The sequence below is a fragment of the Carassius carassius genome, chromosome 31, assembly GCF_963082965.1.
Source record: "Carassius carassius chromosome 31, fCarCar2.1, whole genome shotgun sequence".
In the NCBI taxonomy this organism is placed as follows: domain Eukaryota; kingdom Metazoa; phylum Chordata; class Actinopteri; order Cypriniformes; family Cyprinidae; genus Carassius; species Carassius carassius.
The window spans coordinates 12068473-12093474 of record NC_081785.1 but is presented as its reverse complement, the minus strand read 5'-3'; the positions used below and the strand labels follow the sequence as shown (position 1 = coordinate 12093474).

General features: G+C 36.7%; 2 protein-coding genes across 2 annotated transcripts; both read right to left on the bottom strand.

The window, feature by feature from the left end:
• Window positions 1-433: 433 nt before the first annotated feature.
• LOC132112073 (protein NDNF-like) lies at window positions 434-11937 on the bottom strand. The gene is made up of 4 exons (XM_059519665.1): window positions 11510-11937; window positions 7879-8070; window positions 3669-3793; window positions 434-2082 (listed from the first exon to the last, which is right to left on the bottom strand). The coding sequence occupies exons 1-4, from the start codon at window positions 11527-11529 to the stop codon at window positions 656-658; spliced, it is 1764 nt and encodes a 587-aa protein (XP_059375648.1). The 5' UTR covers window positions 11530-11937; the 3' UTR covers window positions 434-655.
• A 6584-nt stretch (window positions 11938-18521) lies between these two features.
• Window positions 18522-23457, bottom strand: LOC132111565 (SPARC-like protein 1). The gene is made up of 7 exons (XM_059518973.1): window positions 22673-23457; window positions 22003-22075; window positions 21733-21815; window positions 21419-21447; window positions 20269-20387; window positions 19674-19828; window positions 18522-18870 (listed from the first exon to the last, which is right to left on the bottom strand). Exons 1-7 carry the CDS (start codon window positions 22730-22732, stop codon window positions 18754-18756), a joined length of 636 nt encoding a protein of 211 aa, XP_059374956.1. The 5' UTR covers window positions 22733-23457; the 3' UTR covers window positions 18522-18753.
• Between the last annotated feature and the right edge of the window lie 1545 nt (window positions 23458-25002).

The window sequence follows — 25002 nt, the reverse complement described above, 5'->3', positions numbered from 1 at the left end:
TGAAATACTTTTTTTCTCTCTTTTAACTAGCCTTTGAAAACTTGTTGCCACCCACTGTCAAAATCCCACAACTGTTTTTGGGAAATCCAACAGCCGTTTAGGGTTCGTTCCTCATTTGAACAGCAGATGTTGCCACTGTCACACTTTTGATGTCTGTGGGACTGCAGCATTCAAAGTTCTTTGTAAATATTTTTAATTAATTCATTCACATGTATAACCTAAATTCAGTCCATTTTATATCAGGAGCATGAACAACCATTGCCCTTGATGAATGTCAAAGCGTGAAACATCTACAGATCATTTTCATGTCTGGTTGTTAACTGTGTTTTATTAGTGCGCAGAAGCGCAGCACAATAATCACATCACATACAACGAAGCAAACTGCTAACTCGTTTTTTCCTGCTGCATGCTTTAGCAGAGCATAATCAATAAAGTCAATTAGTCTTTGCTGGTGTGAGCTTGGTCTCACCACTGTTGGTATTTGTGTGTCTGTGTGTTGACATATTATATGTCTTTCATTGGTCACATTCGACCTCCACTGCACCAGATCAAGGCCCCCATTAGTTCCCTCTCTGGCCTTATATTGGCTTTCCTGTGGCGTAATATCTTTCCATTGAGTCCTTCTCCACTGAGGGCAAGATTCTCAGATGTTCACTCAACATTCACTCCTGGTTCTCACCGTCTTGCTGTGGTACTTAATTGGAAGTCCCCAGCGTCTCATAAGATAGACGTCGAACACATATAGCATCCCTGGTTCCAGTTCACCAACCACTGCTGTTGTGACTGCCCGCTGTGGGTTCAGCTCCTGGAAATACTTACAGATGACTCTCTCATCGGCAGGACGGGACTCTGGGTCGATGCAACGATCAGTTGAGGTGTGCTTGCTGTCGAGTGGGATCTGCCGCCGATAAATGCAATAGAGACTCCTCTCTTCGGTCCCCATCCAGGCCAGAGTGATGGAGTTGCAGGTCCGCAACTTGTTGAAAGACTTAATCTGTAGTGTGGTGGGAAACACCGGCATGGCTCGGCGGTGGTACGCTGACGACGCTTGCATTTTGAGACAGAATTTGGACTTTTTGGAATCACCTTTAGGAATCGTCGACGAGGAACCTGGATCTAAGGCCTGGAGCTGGATGAGGTATGAAGGGGCACCGTGCAACCATATCTGGGCAAGCTGATGTCCCACCTCCTGAGATGTCAAAGTCTGTCCTTTACTGGAGACGGTGACTTTGACTTTACTAGTGCCGTTACAGGTATGCAAGGTAAGCAGGCCATTTTGTTGCCACCCGCGAGGTTTAAATAGGAACTGATCCCCCTGTAGACTGCTTGCTTCCCAGGTCAGGGTGACCCATTTGACCTGGCCTTCCCGTAAGGATGTGATGGCTGAACGAGCCTCCTCATGCGTGCGGGCGAAAGTGCCGGTGTAGGCCACACTCGTTCCATTAACCCTGTCCACTATGAACACATCAAAGTAGTACTGTGTATCCGGAAGCAGGTCTGAAACTGTGCACACACTTTTGATGTCCCTGCAAACACACCCAGTGTCATCAAACTTGTCAGTCGTGGATGATTCATGATCCTTGAGGGCATTTGGCTGCCGCCACCACCAATCTTTAATTGTTGCCCACACAATCTCTTTGCTTTGTTTGTCCCTCCTTTGTCTCTTCTGCATACTCTGTATCTCCTTTCGGATTCCCTCATGAGCAGCGCAAAGGTTTCGGTAGTTATGTTTGTGATTGACTAAGACACAATATTCATGATGTGGCCGGTGACCATCTTTAACAGCTATAGATGAGCTCGGAGCCCAGTTTAAGGTGACACTGGTCATGCCCACCCCCAGCGTGTGCACTCTGGGGTCCGACGGCAGTTCAGGGAAACCCCCCGAGGGACCAGGACCTTCGTGGAGGTATGCTGACACCTGCGTGTCCTGTTCGTTTGATTTCAGCCGCATGATGTAGATGGATGCTGGAGCGTTGGCAGGACCGGTGTAGGTGTCTACAGCATTGCCGGTGTAGGTGTAAATCCTAACCTCTCTTCCAGAACCTCTCCACCAAACCTCAGGCATGCTCTTCTTTGAGCTCCCTGCAGAAACGAAGCGTTTCAGATCAAGATCCAGCATATTCAACAGACGGCTCTTATAAAAAGAGACCTAAAAACAATTGGGCAGCATGCACGGATAAGTCTGTATTTTATGCAAACCATCATTACTTTTGTCGGCACACTTTTAGATGGAATGTTTGGTAATAAATGTGAATAATTTAAAGGTGTAGATGGGGACCCCTGAGTTCACAGTGTAGTCACCATAGAACGCAATGCAAAATCAAATAATCAGGATTATTCTGGTACTGTTAAACACATGAAGCAGATGTGTCTTCCAAATATGAAATAACATAATTGCTAATTGTAAAATTAAAATTTTTGAAACAAAATTGATTAAAAATGCATTTATCATTTATAATGTATCATGAACAAATTTCTGTAAAAAAACAACAACAGTATATTTATAATTACAATTAAAGGAATGGTTAATCCAAAAATTATAATTTAATTTTCTCACGCATGTCATTTTAAACCTGTATGACTTTCAGATTTGGAACAACATGATGGTGTGTAAATGAGGATACAATTTCGGTTTTGGGGATAACTTAGATTAAAGTGTCCCTATTATGAATTTCTGAAAATTACCTTTCACGCAGGCAGTGTGAAATTAAGCTGTATGTGAATATAAACAGTCTGTAAAACTGTAAAGCTGAAAGTGAATCATTCATAAAGTTATTGTCTCTCAAATGAAAGAGTCGACTCTGAATCGCTTAAATCAGTTGTTTTAAATTTGAATACGCTTTACGCAAAGTACACACATCACAAGTTGCCACATCCGTTTCCGACAAGCGCTGTAAGCAGTAGACCAATCACAACAGACTGGGTCATCGGACCAATCATAGCAGAGTAGCCTCACCCAAAGGAAAAGGTTCAGAAAGATGAATCTTCGAACAAATAATTTGAGAGTCGTTGAGATATAAACTAAATTTAAAAGCATATTATAAGAAAATAATGCATATTATAAGAAAGTTTTCGTTGACCTTGCATGTATGTAAACCTGTTGTTGGGGACTCCCAAAATCGAATTAGAAATCTTTCAAATAGCATAACAAAGCCACTTTAATATATGCTATACATGTTTTTCTTTGTAAGCTCACAATAATTAATAAGCTAATGGTAACAAATAGACTTTCATTGTAAAGTGTTACTAAAATTTTTAATTAGAAACAGACGTCAGTGTTTATCCATCCAGACTATGCTGTATTTCTTTGTTTCTGTTAGAATTTTTTCTTTCTCGTCTTCTCTCTGTCAGGGAAAGCTTGGAGATTTAGAGATGGATAAGAGGAGAATCTTCTGTCCACAGAGGCCATAAAGCAACAACAGCAGTTTTACACCTGCTAATTAAATCAGTGAGCCTCAAGCGACTGCTTCGCTTCTTCATTAAAGCCTCTGAAGGGATGTAACCCATCCGCCATTTGGATATAAAAACCTGAGTTGTCTGTTAGCCCTGGTTAGGCCTATGCCAGCACTCCCAAATACAAACATACATCTATGTGTTTGCATGCATGCACAAATATACCTTCAAGCAGGCACAAGTCCATTAATAAGCATACACACACAAAAACTCACAGTGTGCTTTCTTAGGTGGTTTATCCTTCAGGGTCCGAACAGCCAAGCTCCATTCGATGGGCACTGAACAGGGGCTCACAGTAACGGACAGCAAATCGGCTTTCTTCTTTAGTGTGAAATACAGTCTGAAACACAGATCAGTATCTGTATGTATTAGCAAATATGATGTTTGGTCTAAATATTCGTAAGAGCTTTGAAAAAATCTATTTTTATATTCCATAAATTAACCATTCATCATAAATTAATCGGTCTAACAGTCTCCTTTACCAATAAGCACCAGCCAAATCATGTCTCATTAAGATAATATAATTTAATCCATTTGTATTCCTCATGTTTTAAACAAACAATGGGGGAAGTCGTGGCCTAATGGTTAGAGAGTCGGACTCCCAATCGAAAGGTTGTGAGTTCGAGTCCCGGGCTGGCAGGAATTGTGGGTGGGGGGAGTGCATGTACAGTTCTCTCTCCACCTTCAATACCACGACTTAGGTGCCCTTGAGCAAGGCATCGAACCCCCAACTGCTCTCCGGGCGCCGCAGCATAAATGGCTGCCCACTGCTCCGGGTGTGTGCTCACAGTGTGTGTGTGTGTGTGTGTTCACTGCTCTGTGTGTGTGCACTTCAGATGGGTTAAATGCAGAGCACAAATTCTGAGTATGGGTCACCATACTTGGCTGAATGTCACCTTCACTTCAAACAAACAAACTTTTAACTGTCACTTAACATCTCCTGCGACTTTATATCTCACAGTGTGGCTATATTTCTTATTTTAAATGTTATATATATATATATATATATATATATATTTTAAATATATAAATCCTGTTTTATTTTTAACTCTAAAGCAGAAACAGACTTCCATAAAAGACCCTCTATAGAAATTAAGCTGTAAAAATATTTTGTTACAAAATCATTGGATTTCTGACATCAGAAACCCAAATACTTTAACTTATGACTGCCAACATTTATGAATAAACACCTATTCAGTGTTCAGAAACTTGATCCACTCAATCATATTATAATTTCTAGACACCAGAGTAAAAATAAGAGTAAATTTAGAAATGTCCAGCCAACCATATGTGCTGATCTCAACTAGAGCTGTCAAATCGATTAATCACGTTTGTGTGTGTATATATATATATATATATATATATATATATATATATATATATATATAAATAAATACACAGTAAATACACATATATTATGTAAACACAAACTTTTATTTTGGATGTGATTAATCATGATTAATTGATTTGACAGTTCTAATCTCAAACAAAAAATTTTCAACAAAGCCTGACCATTTCAGTACGATCGTTTGAGTGAAATTTCTCTGTATTGTGAACATATGGCATCTATATTGTACTAGGCAGTAAACAGACTTGTGAGAAGGCGGCTGATACTTCTTTCTTATGTGAAAATGGTATTTATTTTAAAATAATAGTTTGTTTTAATTTGTTTTATTTGATCATAATTTACTCACCCTCATGTCGCTACAAACCTTTATGACTTTTTTTTCTGTTGAGTATTAAGGAGATATTCTGTGAAATGTCTCAGTGTTTTTTGTCCATGCAGTGGAATTCAATGATCACCAAAAGTGTTTGGTTACCAGCATTCTTCAGAATATCTTGTTTTACGTTCCACTGAAGAAATACATTTGTACAGGTTTAGAACAACATGTATGTGAGCTAATGATGACAGAATTTGTCTTTTTGGATTAACTATCCCTTGCATTATAATAGTCAAAGAGAGGGGAAACAAGTGGTTTTGGAACAAAACAAAGCACTGACAATATTTAAAAGCACCTCAGGGGGGATAAAAAGAATTCTAAAAAGTTTATGAAAAGTTTATGTCTTTAAACAACATGCCGCAGAGCTTCCTTGGGGACTGTTCGACTGCTGTTGTTTGCACAGCTTTGTCTGCTATTGAAGGTGAAGAGAAACAAAAGCAATGACTCCAGAATGACTGATCCCTGATAAGCTTCTATCGATCCATCGCCATCGTTTAGATATGCATCTCCACAAACCCTAATGTTTACAGATCACAGCTGATGCCAGGTGCAGCATCACTGTAGCGTGCTTTGCTCAGACAGGAAACACATTCAATCTCCCTCTGTGAATAACATCACACTGGGCAGAATCTGGTGAACCTCCCTAGGTGCATTCTGGTAACACCAGCCTTTTGGCAACTGCCACTTCCTCTGACCTTGAAACCCTGCTTGTGCTGCTGCCTTCAGTCAATGGTTTTCTGCATCTTCAACTGCTCATTGTATTATCGTTATGGAAATAGTCAGACATTAGATTTAAGACTCAGCGTTTGTTTAATGTGATTTGGATCTCTTATTTGCATGTGACTGTCACACCAGCATGGCACATTATCATATTATTGATTTCATCTTCTGGTAATCAGGTTTAACTTTGACCTTGAGAACAACAACAACAAAAAGGGGCCATAGTTTTAGTTTGAGCGATTACTGGCAGGTACACTTTAGGTGTGTCCATCCCTATCCTTTTAATCCAATAAAAGGGTAGAGAGTTTTTATGTGGAATGCACAGTTACAATCTTTTAATCGATTAATTAATTTGATGGATGATCAGAGCTCCTGCCCCACGGCTGTGAATTGAGATCATTCTGTACTTTTCTCTCTTTCTCTCGTTCTCGCACTCAGTCTGAAGCCTGACACCTCTGTTACGGGTGAGGGAGCAGTTCTCACTGTGATTCTCACTGGCTAGTGTTGCTAATGGAAAAATAAAACAGTTTTAGCTGCTTGAATTCAGTGGGTTTGATTTGGAGGAAAATCTGTGTCATAATTTTAAGGCCATTAAGAAGAATCAATCAGACAGGAGGAAATAACTGACCCATCATTGATTTCAGAATGTCATGAAAATTGTTTGTGTTGCTAGTAAAATGTAGCATAATGTCTTTACTACAGAATGTTTACAAGGGAAATATTGTAATATATTTTCACATGGACTAAGTTTTAAAAATCCTAAAAAAAAAATCCTCTGGATCACTCCCCCCTCCCCCAAAAATGTTTTAATATTTTCTTTTAATTATTAATATTTTAAATTAGCTTTTGTTTTTATGTTCCATGTTCCATTTATAATATTTATTTAAATCTTAAAGTTATTTTTATTTCAGTTTTAGTAATTAGCATTTTTTTCATTCAAAAGTTTTCAACTTCAAAAGTTTTTCATTTAATATTTATATTTTATTTTATTTCAATCGCCAAAAAGAAAAAAAAAGTTTTAGTTTTAGTTAACAATAATAACAATGATTATAAAAAGGCAGCTGCTTCCAAGTGTACTGCACAAACTATAAAACTTAGTGAATAACTTATAAAATAGTGAACAACAGGAATATTATAAATGTGCAATATTGAATAATAATACTGAGAAATATTTACAAGACTATTAAAGGGTTAGTTCACCCAGATAGCAAAATTATGTAATTAATAACTTACCCTCATGTTGTTTCAAACCCGTGAGACCTCCGTTTATCTTTGGAACACAGTTTAAGATATTTTAGATTTAATCCGAAAGCTCTCAGTCCCTCCATTGAAGCTGTGTGTACGGTATACTGAATGCTGAATAAAGTCGTCGTTTTTGCTATTTTTGGACCAAAATGTATTTTCGATGCTTCAAAAAATTCTAACTGGCCCTCTGATGTCACATGGACTACTTTGATGATGTTTTTCTTACCTTTCTGGACAGTAAACCGTACACACAGCTTCAATGGAGGGACTGAGAGCTCTCGGGCTAAATCTAAAATATCTTAAACTGTGTTCCAAAGATAAACGGAGGTCTCACGGGTTTGAAACAACATGAGGGTAAGTTATTAATTACATAATTTTGCTATCTGGATGAACTAACCCTTTAAGTAAATACTGAATATTTGTCCCATGCAGCATTAGCTAATTGTGACCTCCTGGGTGTTTGAATCTCCACTCCACTGCTCTAGACGAGAGATATTATGTGTTTTCCAGACGAGTCTAGTCCCTGCTAAGTGATCATGCAGTATAAGTGATCTCTCTGGAGGACTACAATGTTGATTTAAACTCTTCCACTCTTCCATTTCTTCTCTACTCCAGTTAGAAGCAGCAAAATACAACCATTGTTTCTCTTCCATTCTTTTCTGATTGGTACACTTGGCCCATTTAATTGCACCTGCCTCTTGTTGGAGAAATTGTGTTTATTTCTTCTGTCGGGTTTTACCTGTGAGTGTGTCCTTTAGGCAGATGTACTGGTGTGACCCTGTTTTCACTCAGCCATGTTGTGGGGTGTAATGTCACTTCATTTTCAGGTGCCAGGGCATAGATTGTGCCGGGGCCAGAAAAGAGGGCCATGGCCAGGCAGAGACACCAGGAGAGAGCCATCCTTGTCAACACAAACGGCCGCTCACTCACACTTGTCTGGAAAGCAGAGATAAAATCTTTCAAAATGTGCTTCTGTACACTTAGTATGTACTAAACTGTATTAAGATCTTTAGGGACTTCTTTACATGAAGTATGTGCTTGAGATCTGAGCATATACTACATCCGCTATGTGCACTGTCCTTTGACCATTATGTTAACCCTTCGAACCATGAAATACTAATAACAAAAAAATTAGCAAAACTGAGGTTTAATTTTTGAGAGTGAACAAAACAATAATTTACCTAGACATTGTTACACGTACAATAAAAAACTAAAAAAGTTTTTGACAAATTACTGTTAATATTCATAAGCTGTAAGTCACTTTGGAAAAAAGCTTTAAATGTTTTTGGTATGGCACTTGAAATAAGACTGAGATTTAGTTTTTTAACATTAACATAAGAATCTGATGTTCCACAGGTTGCACATTTCACAATCTTCGCAAATGTAGTATCATTCAGATGAGGTTCATCTACCACTGTTCTATTCATTTGACATACTTTCATTTGCATCCTATTTATTAGAAAAAAATGCATAAGCGTACAGACTGGTGAAAAGTTGATTTACCGTATCTTGTCAGTCCATCTATTTAGATTACAAACGGCTCATGCTTGGCTTATGAAAGCTGCAAGACAAATGAGGACATCTGGAAGTTTCAAAAGAGCTGATAATACAGCAGATTTTTTTGTACTTTATCTCATTTCACAAAGTGTAAATCAAGCATACTTAAAACATCTGCCTTGTCCTTGATGTGAAAATTAAGAGATAAACTTCCAAATTTAAATTAAAATTAACTAAAAAAAATTCTAAAACTTGTCAAAATCCAACATTGACGGCTGAAACTCACATTCCCAGCTAAATCCTGGGAAGATCTGGACTCAGGGCTGATGTGTTAGATGACAGTGCTGTTATTTGTCTCCCAAGGTCCTGACAAACTGACTTGTGTTTCTACCGACATTCAGCACAAAGGTTATTCATTACGGCTGACAAGCAAAGAATAGAGCTATCAGTCAATCAGTTGATTCTCACACTCCATCTGTTGTGAGGGCAAGATGAGAGAGGGAGAGAGAGAGAGGGATGAAAACGTGAGAGGATGAGGGAGAGAAAGTTAGCCTCATTCCATCTGATGATTCATTGATAGCAGGAAACATTTGCCTTTATTCAGAGAGAATTATTTATATAAGCAAAGAAAATTTGCTATCCGCTAGAACTCAGTGCTCTCTGCTTTGACACTCCACACAGAGACGAGAGCGGCACTTCAGCGATGCCTGGCAAACACACTTGAATCTATGGCTCTATTTTTAACAGGCGACATCAAATTGGTTTACCGTGGAAATGTAATTAAACTCCTCTCATTATGTACGAACAGCAGGCTGCTTTGGTTGTATAAAAATCCATCGACAAAGAGAACAAACCCAACCAAAACAGCACCTGGGGGTAATCTGAACACTGCCGAGCGGCGGCTGTGGGGGAGAGTTGACAAAGTTTGAAACTCTCAGATGTTCAATCGGTGTTTATCTGCAGCTGATGGGCCCAGTGATGTGAGTTCACGTCCCCGGGGAGAGAGAGGCTGCGATCAAAGCCGTCGTGCTGAAAAGTGTCCCCATAACAATACGCATGGTTGTTACTGGGGAAACGTGGCCCCGTAGATCGGATGACAGACGGTGGAGTGAACGCGTTTGAGATGCGACGTGCTCTCTCATCACCCAGCCTCTGCTCTGATCATGACTGCTGAACAGGCCCTCATTAGAAACAGAAGAGAAGGATGGAGGGGGTGGAAAAGAAGGATGCAAGTAAAGCTTGAGGGGAGGAGAGAGAGAGAGAGAGCGAGAGCGAGAGCGAGATGGGAGCGGGAAAATGTCCACGAAGATGAAGAGAGGGATTAAGAAATGTGAAAAAAAGACTCGGAAGGGGAAAAAGAGGTAAATGGGAGAGTGAAGGAGGGAGGAGCCGAACAAGGGAGGAGACAGGAGGAGAAAAGGGATGGAAAGAAGTGTAGAAGAAAAATGGAAGACAAAATTGACACATAAATACGTGAAAAAGAGCTGGATAGATAGTCATTTAACCTCCGAGTTAGTGAACCCCAAATGAGGTAAATCTTTTGCATCTAAAAAAAAATGCAAATATCTCCTCCCAAAATCAAGTATTTTGCATGAAGAAAAAAAAAATCTAAAATATTCTTTATGCAAAGTATATTTTCTGATGGTTTTACTTCCCCATGTGTTTATAGGACAGCCTGTTGGTCCAGTAAATCTCACCCCAGTTTTATTTCTCTCTTTATCTCTCAATCTCTGTTTACTGTGTTCGGCGAGCTCGTATTACTGTACACACTCTCTCGCGCGCTCTTGATTTGTTGGAGAGATTGTTGATGGCGTTGGTGGCTGTGGTGTCATGTGACGCATGCTCTTTGCAGGGGTCCTGACTGTTCCCAGGGGAGCCAGATATAAAGAGAGAGAGAGAGAGAGAGAGAGAGAGAGAAAGGTGAGAGACGTGGAAAAGAGAAAAGGAAAGACAGAAAGGGACTTCAAACTTGAATGGTATAGAATGAAAACTGAGAACTCGTGCAAAGATGTGGGCCATAGGGGGGAAAATAGACAGAGATGTGCTCAGGCGAGAGAAAATGAGTCTAGTGAAAGACTGAAGGAGATTATGGATGGAGCAGAAATATATTATGGTTATGAATTTAGGATCTAATTGTCGACTTCAAAAAGTCAAGTAACACAAATTTGCTTGGTCTTTCTTTCTTTCCTTGCTGTCTCTGTCTTATTCTCCAAATGGAATTAATTCATGGCCATGTAATTACAATGCTAACACAGCAATATTATGCCCATTTTTACAAAGGAAATGTTATCATAAAATCTAACAAAATTAAACTTTTTATATTTGTATACATTTTTTTTATAATATGTAATATTATATTAATGGTTTTTAGATTTTATTATATAACATTTCTAATCAGATTTATTCTAATATCTTATTATGTTTTTAGGTAAGATTTCAGTGTCATCAGATTCACACAATAATTTTTTTTTATTATTTAATTAATAATTAATTTTCAGATATTGTGATTCAGTTTGAGTTTCATCCACACTATGAGGAGTTTGTGAGCGCTGTTCTGGATTTCCCTGAAACTGAAACACCATCTCAAACCACAGACATCTCACCGCTGTACTTATGGGCTATTTAGTGGTCAAAGAAACACGAGTAAAGACACACGCATAGAGAGGATGATCCCAGTCTCATGTAACAAAGTGAGGGGGCAAAGAAAACAGAGAGTGAAGAAAAAGGTCTCCTGTATTGCTAAACATTTATACTTTTTTCGTACAAAACAACTTGCATTATTTCTTTAATTTTTACAGAGAACTGAACCCATGACTTTGGTGTTGCTATTGGTATTGCTATGGTTGTTGAGTCCCTGACATGTAATCACAGACACACAAACATGCAATCGCATGTACTTACCCTCTGAAGAAAGATAAGAGGAGAGGTGAAGAGGTAAACGTGTCAGATGTCTTCTGCACTGAAGCTCACAGAGTCACAGAAACTCCCCTGTCCTGCTGGAGTCCTCAAGATAGAGGTAAAAAAAAAAGAGAAAAAGAAAAGCCCTCCCACCCTGCTCCTCTCCTCTTTCTCCCTTATTCTCTCTCTTATCTTGTTTCCTCTCCTTTTCTCTCCTCTGTTTTCTCCCCCCAACCCAGATCGGTGCAGTCTGATAACTGAGGCGCGCTAGTCAAACAGACACATGCGCATGTGGACTGTGTATGTGTGTGTGTGTGTGTGAGAGAAGAGATAGATGATGGATAGAAGGATGGAGAAAGTGTCTGGTGAGGGCTGTCACTGTAAGAAGTGTGATAGTGTGTGTGTGTGTGTGTGTGTGTGTGTGTGTGTGTGGAGTAATTACAGAAAGAACTGGGGAGGGTGTATGGAGATGTGTGTATGTGTGTGTGTGTGTGTGTGTGTTTGAAGATAACATAGGGACCCAAAACCATAAACCCAAACCATAAACATCTTAATTAAAAACAGTCAAATAATTAATATCCTTTTAGATTTCTTGTTATTTTAATTTGGCCCAAAATTGCAGTTACCAGAATGCAGGAAAATCTCTTTAACATTACTGCTAGGCTACCAAAAATTTTAAAATCATAGTTTACATTAAATGTAATTATTTATAATTTTTTTTTTCTGCCAATAAAAATCAAAATCTACTTCAAGTCTGAACTTATTTAATTCTTATTTAAAAACACAGAATTCCATTTATTGGAACAACCCTTGAAAATAATGGGAATGGGGTGTCCGGGTAACATTATAATACACACACACACACACACACACACACACACACACACATTCTATTAAAACATATTGTCATAAAAAAACGTATATGAAACCTATTAAAAATGTGAACAATTTCATATAAAAATATACAACTAGTTCATGCAAAAATTTATGTTTAAACAATATATATTTAATACATTTTTGGACATGTCATGTACATGTATGCATCCTAAATGTAAATCCATCAATGTATGTTGATATTATACAAGTGAATATAAAAGATAGATGTTTTTTTTTTCTTTAATTACAAAAAACATACTGAAATGTATATATTTTTTGTATATGTGTATCTATTTGAAATGTATATTGCCTTATAGGTAATATATGGCAATATCACTGCTGAAATAGGGCAATATGTATTACATTACGGGCACAGACATAGATATCGGCCTATTTATCATAAATACATGGGCACTGAACATAAAGTCGCTCCACAGCACACACCTGAAGCGTGGGTGTATGTGCGTTTGTGTACGTATTGTTCTAAAGGTCAAGTGCTCTTCTCAGAAAGATTGAATATGTACATGTAATTTTAAGTGTTTTTCCCGAACTCGACACTGTGCCGCTCTCCTCCACACAATGCAATCTCTCGCATCTTCCACCCCTCCCTCACATTCTGTCCATCCTCCACAGAAGAATGAAAAGAGCTATTTGCATTGTGTGTGTGTGTGCTAAGCATGTCTCCTGGGCCTTTTTGAATGTATTCTATGGGTGCTTCAGCTATGCTATTGAAGTAATGAGAACACTCCACCCATCTGGTCATTGTGTGCGTGTGTGTGTGTATGAATGTTTGTGACCCCAGATGCAGCAAGGAGTTGCATCGCTCACAAGTAAAACCAGAGCTCACCCAAGACTCGGTTTCCTTGACTAATAAGACCTAATAATAGTTCTAATGAATCTAGACAAATTGACTCATTTAAGTAGGTAAATGTGAGAAAATGGGAGTAAACAATTGGGTTGCCTTGCTGTCTTCTTTTGGCATACACAGGCAGCTGCCTATTAAGTGTGGCCCTGTCTCAAATGACAAACTTGACATGTATTTGCAGACTTGCGATGATCATTGGTTTACATGTTGTTTGTATTTTAGCAGAGAAACAGTTTAAATGTAAAATGTCTTGACAGATTCCCCACCACCCAGAGAGCTGGGTGAGTGCTTTAAATGGGTCTGGCCCACTTCAAAATCCCTTTGAACTGCCTGAAGTCGGGCTCTCTCTGATACTACCGGGGTTTTGAAGTTTTGATTTATAACTGATTAACCTTTTGGATTTTACCAGAGATACTAAAAATGACAGACATGTACATGAATGCACAAATACATGTTCCATCAGCTCTCTCTTCTTCTGAGTTTCTGACTGCTGGTGTTCTGTTTTACTCACTCTCTCATTCTCTTTCACTGGTTAGTTTTTCTTTTTACCATGCAGAATTTCTGTTCACTTGTGTTCTTCTTAATAATTCATTCACCATATTTGCTGGATGCTTCTGTCTCTGTACAGCATGAATACACACACACACACACCCCTACAACATATCTTTAATTAAAATAATAGAATTTTCAGGTGTTTCGTGTTTTATCAATTATTTATGGCTTGTTAAAGGTTTCTCACAAATGCATCCCATTAGTCCTATAAAGACTGTAAGCGTATTTAATGCTACATCGTGCATTTCAGAGGTTATGACGAGAAGAACTCTGTAGTTCAGGACAAACTCCTGCATAACACAACACTGCCAGAAAGAGAGAGAAAGAAGGGATAGAGAGAAGACATAATTGGGAGAGATGTAAAAGTGGTCTGTTGATAGTGATCCGAATTTTAACAGCAGTTGACAAACAGTTATATAATCTGCCCATATAAAACTGGATTCACTCCAGGGACCCAAAAGACAGAGTGAAAGAGTAGGCTATATATATATGGTACATATATATATATACCATTTTGGAATATTTTAATGCTATTTTTCATCTTTCATCTAAAAAAAAAGAAAAAAAGAAAAAGGAACAGACGATCAGAAAAATGATCTTTAATCTTTAGTTGACTAAATCACTTAAATAAATCTTAATCTGACTGAATCAATTAGTATTAACATTTTTATTGATTCCCTTTTTAAAATTTGTCAATTTCACATTTTGTTAGTTAACTCTTTCTATGTTATAATATATTTTTATTATTCTAAACATTTATATTACGTTACCATATATTTTCATTACTTTATTTCAAATTCTTGAAATAAAATGTTTTATTAAAACATTTAAAACATGTTAAAAATTCAGTTTTATTTCAAACTATTATTTCACATTTAATTAATAATTTTATTTTTTGATTGTATCTTTAATAATGATTTTCTAGTTATTCTAGTACTATATGTACTGTATTTTGAAGTGCCAAACAAACTTGACTTGTTAATTTACGTTATACTTTTTTTACATTGAATATGCATTTTTATATTTTACTTTGGCAAAACAAATGTACAGTTTTTGTCACACTAATAAAGCACAATAAAACTGAATTAGATAAAAAGGGGGGAAATATGAAGAAAAAAACAGAAGAGAGGAAGAAAAAAAAATGTCAGTGATCGAGGGAAAAGAGTTCACTCATAAATCTTCAGCTGTCATGTGCATTGTCTTTTTAACCAGTCAACACGTCTCTTTTACCCAGAGTTCAGCTTGACCTCCCAGTGCGTGATGTCATGGCTGCAGCAGGTCATGGAGTCACTATGATCTCTCGTCCAATGGGAGTTTTGCGCACGACACATGTACATGATCTCATCCATACAACAGTTCCATATGGATCTGTTATTTCTGCATCTGTGTCCATTACAACAGCAGCATAGCTGTCTGTGTGGCCTCAGAGAGACACTAGAGCTGTGACCAGAGATGGTTGAAACGTACATGTGTGTGTGTGTGTGTGTGTGCTGTCACACAGTCTGAAGCAGAGCATATTACAATAGATCTCTTAATGAGATGGTCTGAGTGTGTGTGTGTGTGTCCTGAAACAGTTATAACTGATTAAGGGGGAGGGTCTCGAGAGAGCTGAGGGGAGCATGATTTGACCCCAGGGGTCGTGTCTCCCCACTAGACCTCATTTCATTTAATTTTTACCAATAAAAGACCCTCTTTCTTCTCCCTTTCTTTATGACTTACACATTCATTAAAGATCTGCCAAGCTTTGAAATGTTCCTGAAAATAGTTCCATTATCATGCATATTATCTTCTTAAGCACAGACAGAACTCATTCCTGAACACATGCACAATAAAAGAATATTCTGGGTTAAATACAAGTTAAGCTCTATTGACATTAGAATAGAAAATAATTTTGATTAATAATACAATTACAATGGAAGTGTAAGTGGCGAAAACATGATTGTTACGTAGACTTTGTCTGTTGTTTTTTTTTACACTACTGTTCATAAGTTTTGGATTAGTAAGATTGATATGCTTATTTAGCAAGGATGCATTATACTGATCAACGTTACAGTAAAGAGCTTGATTTACATTATTACAAAAAGAATTCAACAAATGCTATTCTCTTGAGTGTTCTATTCATCAAAGAATGTTTCATAATGATTTCAACAAAAATATTAAGCAGTACAACTGTTTTCAATATTGATAATAATAAGAAATGTTCTTTGGGGACCAAATCAGCTATTCAAATTATTTTTGAAGGATCATGTGCACTACAGACTAGAGTAATAATTGCTGAAAATTAAGTTTTGAAATCAGCCATCAGAGGAATAAATTACATTTTACATTTTATTCCAAAAAAAGGTTATTTTAAATTGTACTAGTATTTTGCAATATTAATGTTTTATAAATAAATGCAATAATATAAAATATTAAATACAAGTTTTTTGTTTTTGTTGTTTTGTGTTTAGGTGTGTATGTGTGTGTGGGTGTGCAAATAAATGCAGCCTTGGTGACATATTTTGAAAAAAAAGTTTTGACAAAATGAGTAAGAAATCAAAATCATTTTTATGGTAATCAATAAAACATGTGTTTAGGTAAGAGATTAGAAAGTATACAATGTTACCAGTAATTATTGCAAATTATCTTACCAGTTTTCATGTTTTAACTGATATACTGTTCATATATCACAGTTTTTATGCTGATTAAAATACGTTTTAAATAAATACAGTATATATCAGAATAAATACATATATGTAAGCCAGAAGCCTATACACACACACACACGCACACACACACACACGCACACGCACACACACACACACACACACACACACACACACACACACACACACACACATATATATATATATATATATATATATATATATATATATCTAACCGGACCATAAACCAAAACAAAGCAGAAGATGCTGGCAGACGAGATGATTCTTGACTGCACTACAGCTACAGGAAACCAAACCCACTTTAAAAGCTACTGTACAAATGTAATGAGATCTGATTATTCTGCTGCACTTCCTGGGGTCATATAGACACGGAAAACTCGATCTACTTGTTTTCAAATGTTGAGAATCAATTTTTCACACTTGGCAGACATGATTGGAAGCGTTTAGTGTTTGGAAAAGTGGAAGACATCAGTGATGTACTGGAAGGGGAAGTTACTTTGTGGTGGGATGCCATTTAGCTAGTCTCCTCTTTTTCTCTTTCCATCTAACAATCTCTTCTCACCCTTTATCACACACTTCTGCAACTCTTTCTCTTTCTCACGCCCCTTCCCTCCGCCATCTCTCTCTTTCTGATCCATTTTTCTTGCTTCAATCTATTTTCTCTCCCCCATTTGCAATGGTTTACTGTAATTTGTCCCCCTCCTCGTCCCATTCTGATGCATTACGAGATTCTCTTTCGGTGTCCTTGCCTTTCCCTGTCTCTCTGCATATTATCTATTCCTCTCATCCCTGCTCACGTATTCTTTTATCTCTCTCATGTGCCATCCATCTCTCTCCTATTAAACACCACCCCTCAATTAATCTGCTCTCCATCCCTCTGTTTAAGGTCATAGCCCAATCACCCCCACCCTCTTGCTGTCCCTCTCTGCAGTAATTGCATGTGTGATCCATGATACATGCCGCTGTCCCTCAAAATGCAGTTTTTGTTGACTAGACTGCAGCACTGAGTCACAACATATACACAACTACATGCGCAAAGCAATAAAAAAGCAACAGAGATATTTAGACTTTTATTACGTCCCATTTTTTGTCAGACTTTAAAATTAACAGAGGTGAAGAAACTATTATAACCCACTCTTTTAGATATTTCATCCCCCCACTTTTTGGCCAGTCATTGAGTTTTAAGTGCTTTGATTTGCTTAGCTGCAAACAAAGAAATGAAAAAAGAAAAAACTGTATGCAAATAGTGAATTTTGCACAAAAATATAAAAATAAAAAACCTTTGTAAAAAGGAAATGTTTACATTTTTACCTAATACTTTTTAGAAAATAAAACCTTTTATTCAGCACATATACATTAAAATTTATCAAAAGTGACAGTAAATACATGTATAATGTTACAAAATAACTTTTGAATGTTCTATTTTAATCCTAAAAATATTAAGCATAGCTATCGTATTTTTTTCATTATAGTGATGATAATAAGAACATTTTGTTAAGTAATAAATCACCATATTAGAATAATATCCATAGGATCATGTGACACTGAAGAGTGAAGTAATGGCTGATGAAAATTCAGCTTTACCATCACAGGAATAAATAACAGTATAAAATATTCAAAAAAAAAAATAAATAATAATAATTATTATTATATATGTATAATTTTAAATTGTAAGAGTATTTCATAATATCCCTATTTTACAGTATTTTTAATCCATCAAATGCAGAATGCAAATGGCAAGCTTTCTCAAGGTATCAATTATTATAACTTCTGGATAAATGTCATGTCACCTAGTTAATTAAAATTCCAGAGTCCAGCTGATAAGGTTTAAAAAAATTCCACCTGGATAAAGCATCTAAAGGTATTTAGAGGGTGCTGTCTGGGACAAGACACAGCTTTGGTGAGCCCATCTTCATGGCTGCGGTAGAGAGAGGAAGAAGGGACACAATGTGTGTGTATGTGTTTGAACACGCATAAACATGAGAATCTCATATTCTGATGAAACAAATATATAAGACTATAAGAGAGAGAGAGAGATTGAGAGGATGAGCGAGAGAAGAAAGATTGAAAGAGGATGAGGCAGAGGGGTGGGTGAAATCCTGAAGGCATGTGTACAATAATCAGAAGGGTGCTGGGGAGGGTTTGCAGTAATATTATGCAAATACAAAGGAGGTCAGACAGGAGAAATCATCACAAAATAACACAGTGGCGAGGTGACTGTGTGTGTTTATAGGCACTGGTGTCATTTTCTGTGTGTGTGTTACTGGAAGAATCTTTGAGCGCAGTGCTCCAGTGGCATCCGCTTATAGTGAAGCTTTCTCAGATCTCTCCTGCTTAACTTCCCGTCCCTGTTACGATCCAACAGAACAAACCTTCTCTGAAAAATAAAGGGAGAAAATAGATGGACAGAGACAAAAGAATAAAGGATCAGGACTTAATGCTTATATCACAAATTCAACTGAAGAGAAAAGAAGATTCCCTATCATCCATTGGCTGAGATAGCTTTTTATGGGTGTCTGATTAGAAATCATAACTGACATTGAGAATTATTTATCCTCATTGAATATTTAAATTAAAGTGTTTTGAAGTACTTTATAAATATTATATTCAATTAGCCTTTGATTAGCAAGCTAACAGCTTAGCCTACAGGCTTAAAATAGTGCTGACTGCTTAAAAAAAGAGTTATGTCACAAATGAGGCAATCGTACACTGCACACTTACACTATTTACTTTGACAATAGAGTGAATTTTAGAAGGGTAGCGTGACAAGCGTCTCAAGGGAATGCTTAAAGCTGGCATGAAATGGTTATTCACACTATCTAATTTCTAAATGCATGTTATTGATCCTTTTGTGAACAATTCATCCATACATGTGTTTAATAATAATAAAATTTTAATTTTAATTCAGAATGCTGTAACTCGATCTTTGAAACAACAGACTTTAATCTGATGACGTAAACCAGATTTCTCTGATCGTTTTATCAATGGTTTGTGTGGATGTACATGAACCAAGAGTTTCTTTTGACTCTTGACATATTAATGAATCTTGACATAAAGCATCACGCAGTTTTTTAGTAGTGTGTGTGTGCTGAAAGGCAAAAATGCATGCATAGTGTGAAGGATGGCATAGGCCCTATGTGTAACTGATTTGAGTGAGTTCAGTGCATTTCTTTGTGTTACCTCTGCGAGTTGGATTCGCTGCGTGTGTGTGAGGCAGATTTGAGAGGGAGCGGCTGGTGTGTATCTCTCTCCCATTCTGCTGAGGAGTAAGAACCAGTCCTGCAGACGGTACGGGAACTGACCGAACTCTTCCTCAGAGCACTCAGCCTCGCTCACTTACAGAGAAACCAAAAGAGCGTTTTTAGACAACATCACTTGTCAGTGATTGAATGTGCATTTAAGTATAATGAAGCTAAAACTTTTTTTGTGTAAAAAAACAAACAAACATCTAAAACAGTAGAAATCATCAAAGAAATTGTAATGGTTCCCACTAATATCATTACAGTATTACAAACCATCAAATACTAACCAATAAAACAATAATAAAAAAATGGTTTCCTGTAATGTGTTTTGGGACATATTCCATTAGGGTTTAGTGGTTTTAACAAGTCACCAATAAATGGTGACAAATTAGGCCTACCAATAAAGGACCCACAGGGATCAAGTTTGAATTAAAACCAATACAATTCTTATTATAACCAGTGAAACCATTGTAAATTCTGTGATGGTTTCTGTTGTTAGTTGGTTTGTTTTTCAGCTAGGTGTGTGTTTCTACCAAGACAAGCTCTACTATGTGCCTTGCCAATGCGTCGTTTTTTGCGGCAGGCCTTATTGAGAAGAAGACAGTCGTTGCTGTACGTCTTGCCCATAACGCTGCACACTGCTGCCCCCTGTCTTTAGAAGACAACATCCACACACAAAGTGCTTCTCGACTGGGTTTGTTCAGCATTAAAAACAGCAGGTAACAATACTAAACACAAATAACACAATTCAAAACACCATATAATTGGGCAAAAATAATCTAATTTTGTAAATGGAATGAGAAAATGCTCTTCATATTTTTTGTTGTTGACATCACGGGCTGTGCGTCATATCAAACTGTACTATTTTGGGGCAAAATCAAATGTCACTTAGTAGAAGCAGCCAAATTAGACAGATGCCATTCATGGACAGGTTAAGCAAAATCAGAAAACATGAAACAGTTACACAAGTTAAAAGAAAATACAGACTGCATAAATCTCACTTGCTGTGAGGATAAAAATAGCTTGTGCCTATCAGTATTTTGAGCAGTGAACTGTCATAAAACCATCAAAAGAGACATTTAGAAAAACAAAACTGTCAATTTTAACATGTCATGCAATTGAAGGTACATTAATACTAATTAATTTCAATATATTTATTTATAGACTTTTTAATTAGCCTACTTTTTTAAATGATAACTAACTTAGGTACTGTGTAGGCTCACCAACTGATGTAGAAAGAAGTAAAGTTATTGTTAATGAATCAAGTTTAAAGCTGTTTAATTGGTTGTTTTAATGTTTAACTACATAAGGTATTGTAAAAAACAAACAAACAAACAAACAAACAAAAAAAATATACTGCCTGGTAGGTTTTAATAAAATATCATATTCTTTTTTTAACTACATCAGCATTTTTGTGTGTCCTCTCAAGCTCATCTTTTCTTTCTTTCTTTTTTTTTCTGAATGTGGCATTTATCTGCATTAAAGACTAAGTGCACAGAGCGAATATACCAGTAGGTAGATGTCTGGGTTGCTGGTTTGATTCCAAGGAGTCTGTGAGCCGTGTCTTATGTCTGTTCTTAATCATGATCTGAGCTCTGAGCTCTGAGCCACACAGTTCATGCCACTGGCTCACTGTAAGTTATTATTAACTAATTATTATTAGTTTGCTGGAGTGTGTCTTACCGTTGGCAGGTCTTTGGACACACACATTTGGGGCGGCAGTGGCTCAGTGGTTCATGTAGGTTGTCTACAAACCGGAAGGTTGGTGGTTCAATCCCCGGCTCCACCTGACCAAGTGTCGAGGTGTCCTTGAGCAAGACACCTAACCCCAGCTGCTCCCGACGAGCTGGATGGCGCCTTGAATGGCTGACACCGCAGTCGGTGTGTGAATGAATGGGTGAATGTGAGGCAAAATTGTAAAGCGTTTTGGATGGCCATGTGGTCTGTTGAAAGCGCTATATAAATGCAGTCCATTTACCATTTGGACACACACATTTAGGAGTGAGAACTCCACCCTCTTTCACTACTTGACACCAGGAACCAATACGACTATGACATTTCAACAACTTACACAGGGATTCTGAAGAGGAGAAAGAAAGAAAGAAAGAAAGAAAGAAAGAAAGAAAGAAAGAAAGAAAGAAAGAAAGAAAGAAAGAAAGAAAGAAAATGTGAGTTTAATAGTAAAAAGAATAAACAACTTTTTATACTAAATAAATAGTGTTTAAAACCAGTTTTAAAATAAGAGTGACATTAAATAACTATCTCACCTGGATCCACTCTGCCCAAATAAGGCCTCAACTTCTTTTCAGCCTGCCTCTGTTTACGCTGGGCTCTTCCACCCTTACACACACACCCAAATAAAGTTATATTTTTTTATAAGTTATATTTTTTATAAGTTTTATAAATATTTGTTCTGGTGATGGCAAAGCTGAATTTTCTGCAGTCTTCAGGGTCTGATCCTTCAGCTGTCAGTTAAATCCACTGCTTTTATAGGAAACAGTAATGAACTGTAATTTATTTTTCAATTTCCCTAAGTCCTTTTCTTGATCTTTGAGATCTTCAAATATATGTGAGAATTACTGAGCATTTAAAGGCTTGATGGATGAGAGTCATATTGCAAGCATATTGCATGTGTGCAGAAATATGCTTTAAAAAGGGGAGAGGCACAAATCTATTTAATCACAAAATTAAATAAAATTATTCAATTACTTTCTTAATTGACAAATAGACATATTTGCACATTTAATTAATGTTCTAAAATTCTGTAAAATATAACAATAAATCATAAATTAATAAATAGGCTAAATGTATTTTTGAAATTGCTTTTCAAAAAAGCATTTGCCTATTGCTTTCCATGATCTTAATCTATATTTTTTCATATTTAAATAAGAGCACATTGGCAACGTGTTCTCATTAAAGCAACTATTAACCACTTACTTTGAAGACACCAAGATGAAGGGTAATTGTCATGAACAACAGATGACAGAGCAGATTCATGGCTCATGGAAGGACGTTTATGGATCTGAAACATGCATTCAACAGGTGACTTTTAAAGTGCCAGAATGCACTCAGATGCATAAAAAGTTTGTTCCTCCAAAAACTTTCCAGAATGAGTATAAGGGAACGGGGACTGTGTTTAAAATTTAACCATTATCTCCCAAAGATCTGAATCTTCTTGAGGATATCGTGAGAGATGTTTTTCAAGAAAGCACAGAAATAATGAACACCGCACAAGACATACAGAAAAAACAACATCCACATTAAGAGCCACATTATTAAAAAAAAAGAGATCATACTTATAAATGTCAAGATAAAAGAAAAGCACAAATCTTGATCAAAGCTGATTCTGTCTCATCGTTGTCTTCTTTAAATAACTCACAGTAGTCTCAGTATTGTGTATAAGCCCCAGAGTGCTCATTAGAAGTGTCTGTGTGTGTGTGTGTGTGTGTGTGTGTGCATGTGTGTGCGTAGAATGGAGTGGCTCTATCACTGGGAAGTCATTACTGTATGTTACGGCTCAGAGCAGATAGAGTTACTTTAACAGAGCAGTCGTCCTGACAGAATCACCCTTTTTATTCCTTTGCCATTTCTTTTAATTGGTGTAAAAATTCTTACCAGAGTATCTCCTCTCTTATGTTCTCTCTTTCCTTGCTATTTAATCACTTTGCCTTCTTCTTTTACTCTTTCTCTCTCAGTATTCCCTTTCATACTATCAGGCAGCCACATACAGTACAGACCAAAAGTTTTGAAACATTACTATTTTTAATGTTTTTGAAAGAAGTTTCTTCTGCTCATCAAGCCTGCATTTATTTGATCAAAAATACAGAAAAAACAGTAATATTGTGAAATAGTATTACAACTTAAAATAATAGTTTTCTATTTGAATATACTTAAAAAAAAAAATTTATTCCTGTGATGCAAAGCTGAATTTTCAGAATCATTACTCCAGCCTTCAGAGTCACATGTAACATCCAGTCTATCACATGATCATTTAGAAATCATTCTAATATTCAGATTTATTATGAGTGTTGGAAACAGTTCTGCTGTCTAATATATTTGATGAATAAAAGGTTAAAAAGAACTACATTTATTCAAAATAAAAAAAAAATTCTAATAATATATATTATAATAATATATTTTCTTTACTATAACTTTTTATCAATTTAACACATCCTTGCTGAATAAAAGTATTGATTTTATGTAAAATAAAAGAAAGAAAAAAAAATGACTGACCCCAAATTACTGACCAGTGGTGTATATTGTTATTACAAAATATTTATATTTTAAAAACATAGCTTCTTCTTCTTCCTCTTTTTTTTTTTTACTTTTTATTCATCAAAGTATCCTAAAAAAGTATCACATGTTCTGAAAAAATATTAAGAAGCAGAACTGTTTCCAACTTTGATAATGAATCATCATATTAGAATAATTTCTAAAGGATCATGTGATAATGATCCTAAAAATTCAGCTTTGCATCACAGAAATGAATGATCATTTAAAGTATGATAAATTTAAAAACAAATGCAAATGCAGGCTTGATGAGCAGAAGAAACTTCTTTCAAAAACATTAAAAATAGTAATGTTTCCAAACTTTTGGTCTGTACTGTACCTTTCTTTCCCCTCTGCTCCTCCTTCAGGTTTGTCTTATTTCCCCCCATCTTCTCTCTTCATTTGATAATTTATTTCTACCAGCTCCTCTTACCTGGCTCTCTTCTCCTCCATTTCCTCTCCTGCCTTTTCTGGCTTCACCTGAGAAGTCCTTAATTAGCAGATCCATTAACAGTATGGACACACACACACACACACACACACACACACACACACACACACACACACACACACACACACACACACACACACACACACACACACACACACACACACACACACACACACACACACACACACATGGACTGTGAGCAACATCTAAAAACAGTGCAAGCCTAAACTCTCTTTTCTCTCCTCCTACTTTGTACTGCGTTCCTCCATCTGTTTCTTTGGCCTGTAAATCTTTTTGTCTGTAAATTAATGCCAAAATTAGAACCAGAGCTCTTCACTCCACACACATAAACAGATGAGATCTCTGTAGGGCACTGGGCTGGATGGCATGAGTCTAAACTATGCTTTGAAATCCCAAAACAAAACATTTCGAACTGCTGAGTATGTAATGTCATAATAATCCACAAATCTTCACACTCAAGCAAACTGAGTGACAGAAAACTTCATTTGCATGAGTATGTTTGTGTTGTTTTTCTGTGAGTAAAGCT

Bases quoted from the DNA above. Each gene is read 5' to 3' on its own strand.
- LOC132112073 (XM_059519665.1), bottom strand. From the start codon at position 11,529: ATGCGATTGCATGTTTGTGT. The intron at 8,071-11,509 runs GTCTGTGATTAC...TTTCCAGACAAG, and splicing joins ATGCGATTGCATGTTTGTGT to TGTGAGTGAGCGGCCGTTTG. The intron at 2,083-3,668 runs GTGAGTTTTTGT...TCGTTTCTGCAG, and splicing joins ACCACCTAAGAAAGCACACT to GGAGCTCAAAGAAGAGCATG.
- LOC132111565 (XM_059518973.1), bottom strand. From the start codon at position 22,732: ATGAATCTGCTCTGTCATCTGTTGTTCATGACAATTACCCTTCATCTT. The intron at 22,076-22,672 runs GTAAGTGGTTAA...TGTGTGTGTAAG, and splicing joins TTCATCTTGGTGTCTTCAAA to GGTGGAAGAGCCCAGCGTAA. The intron at 21,448-21,732 runs AAATGTGTGTGT...CACTGCCGCCCC, and splicing joins AGGGTGGAGTTCTCACTCCT to AAATGTGTGTGTCCAAAGAC.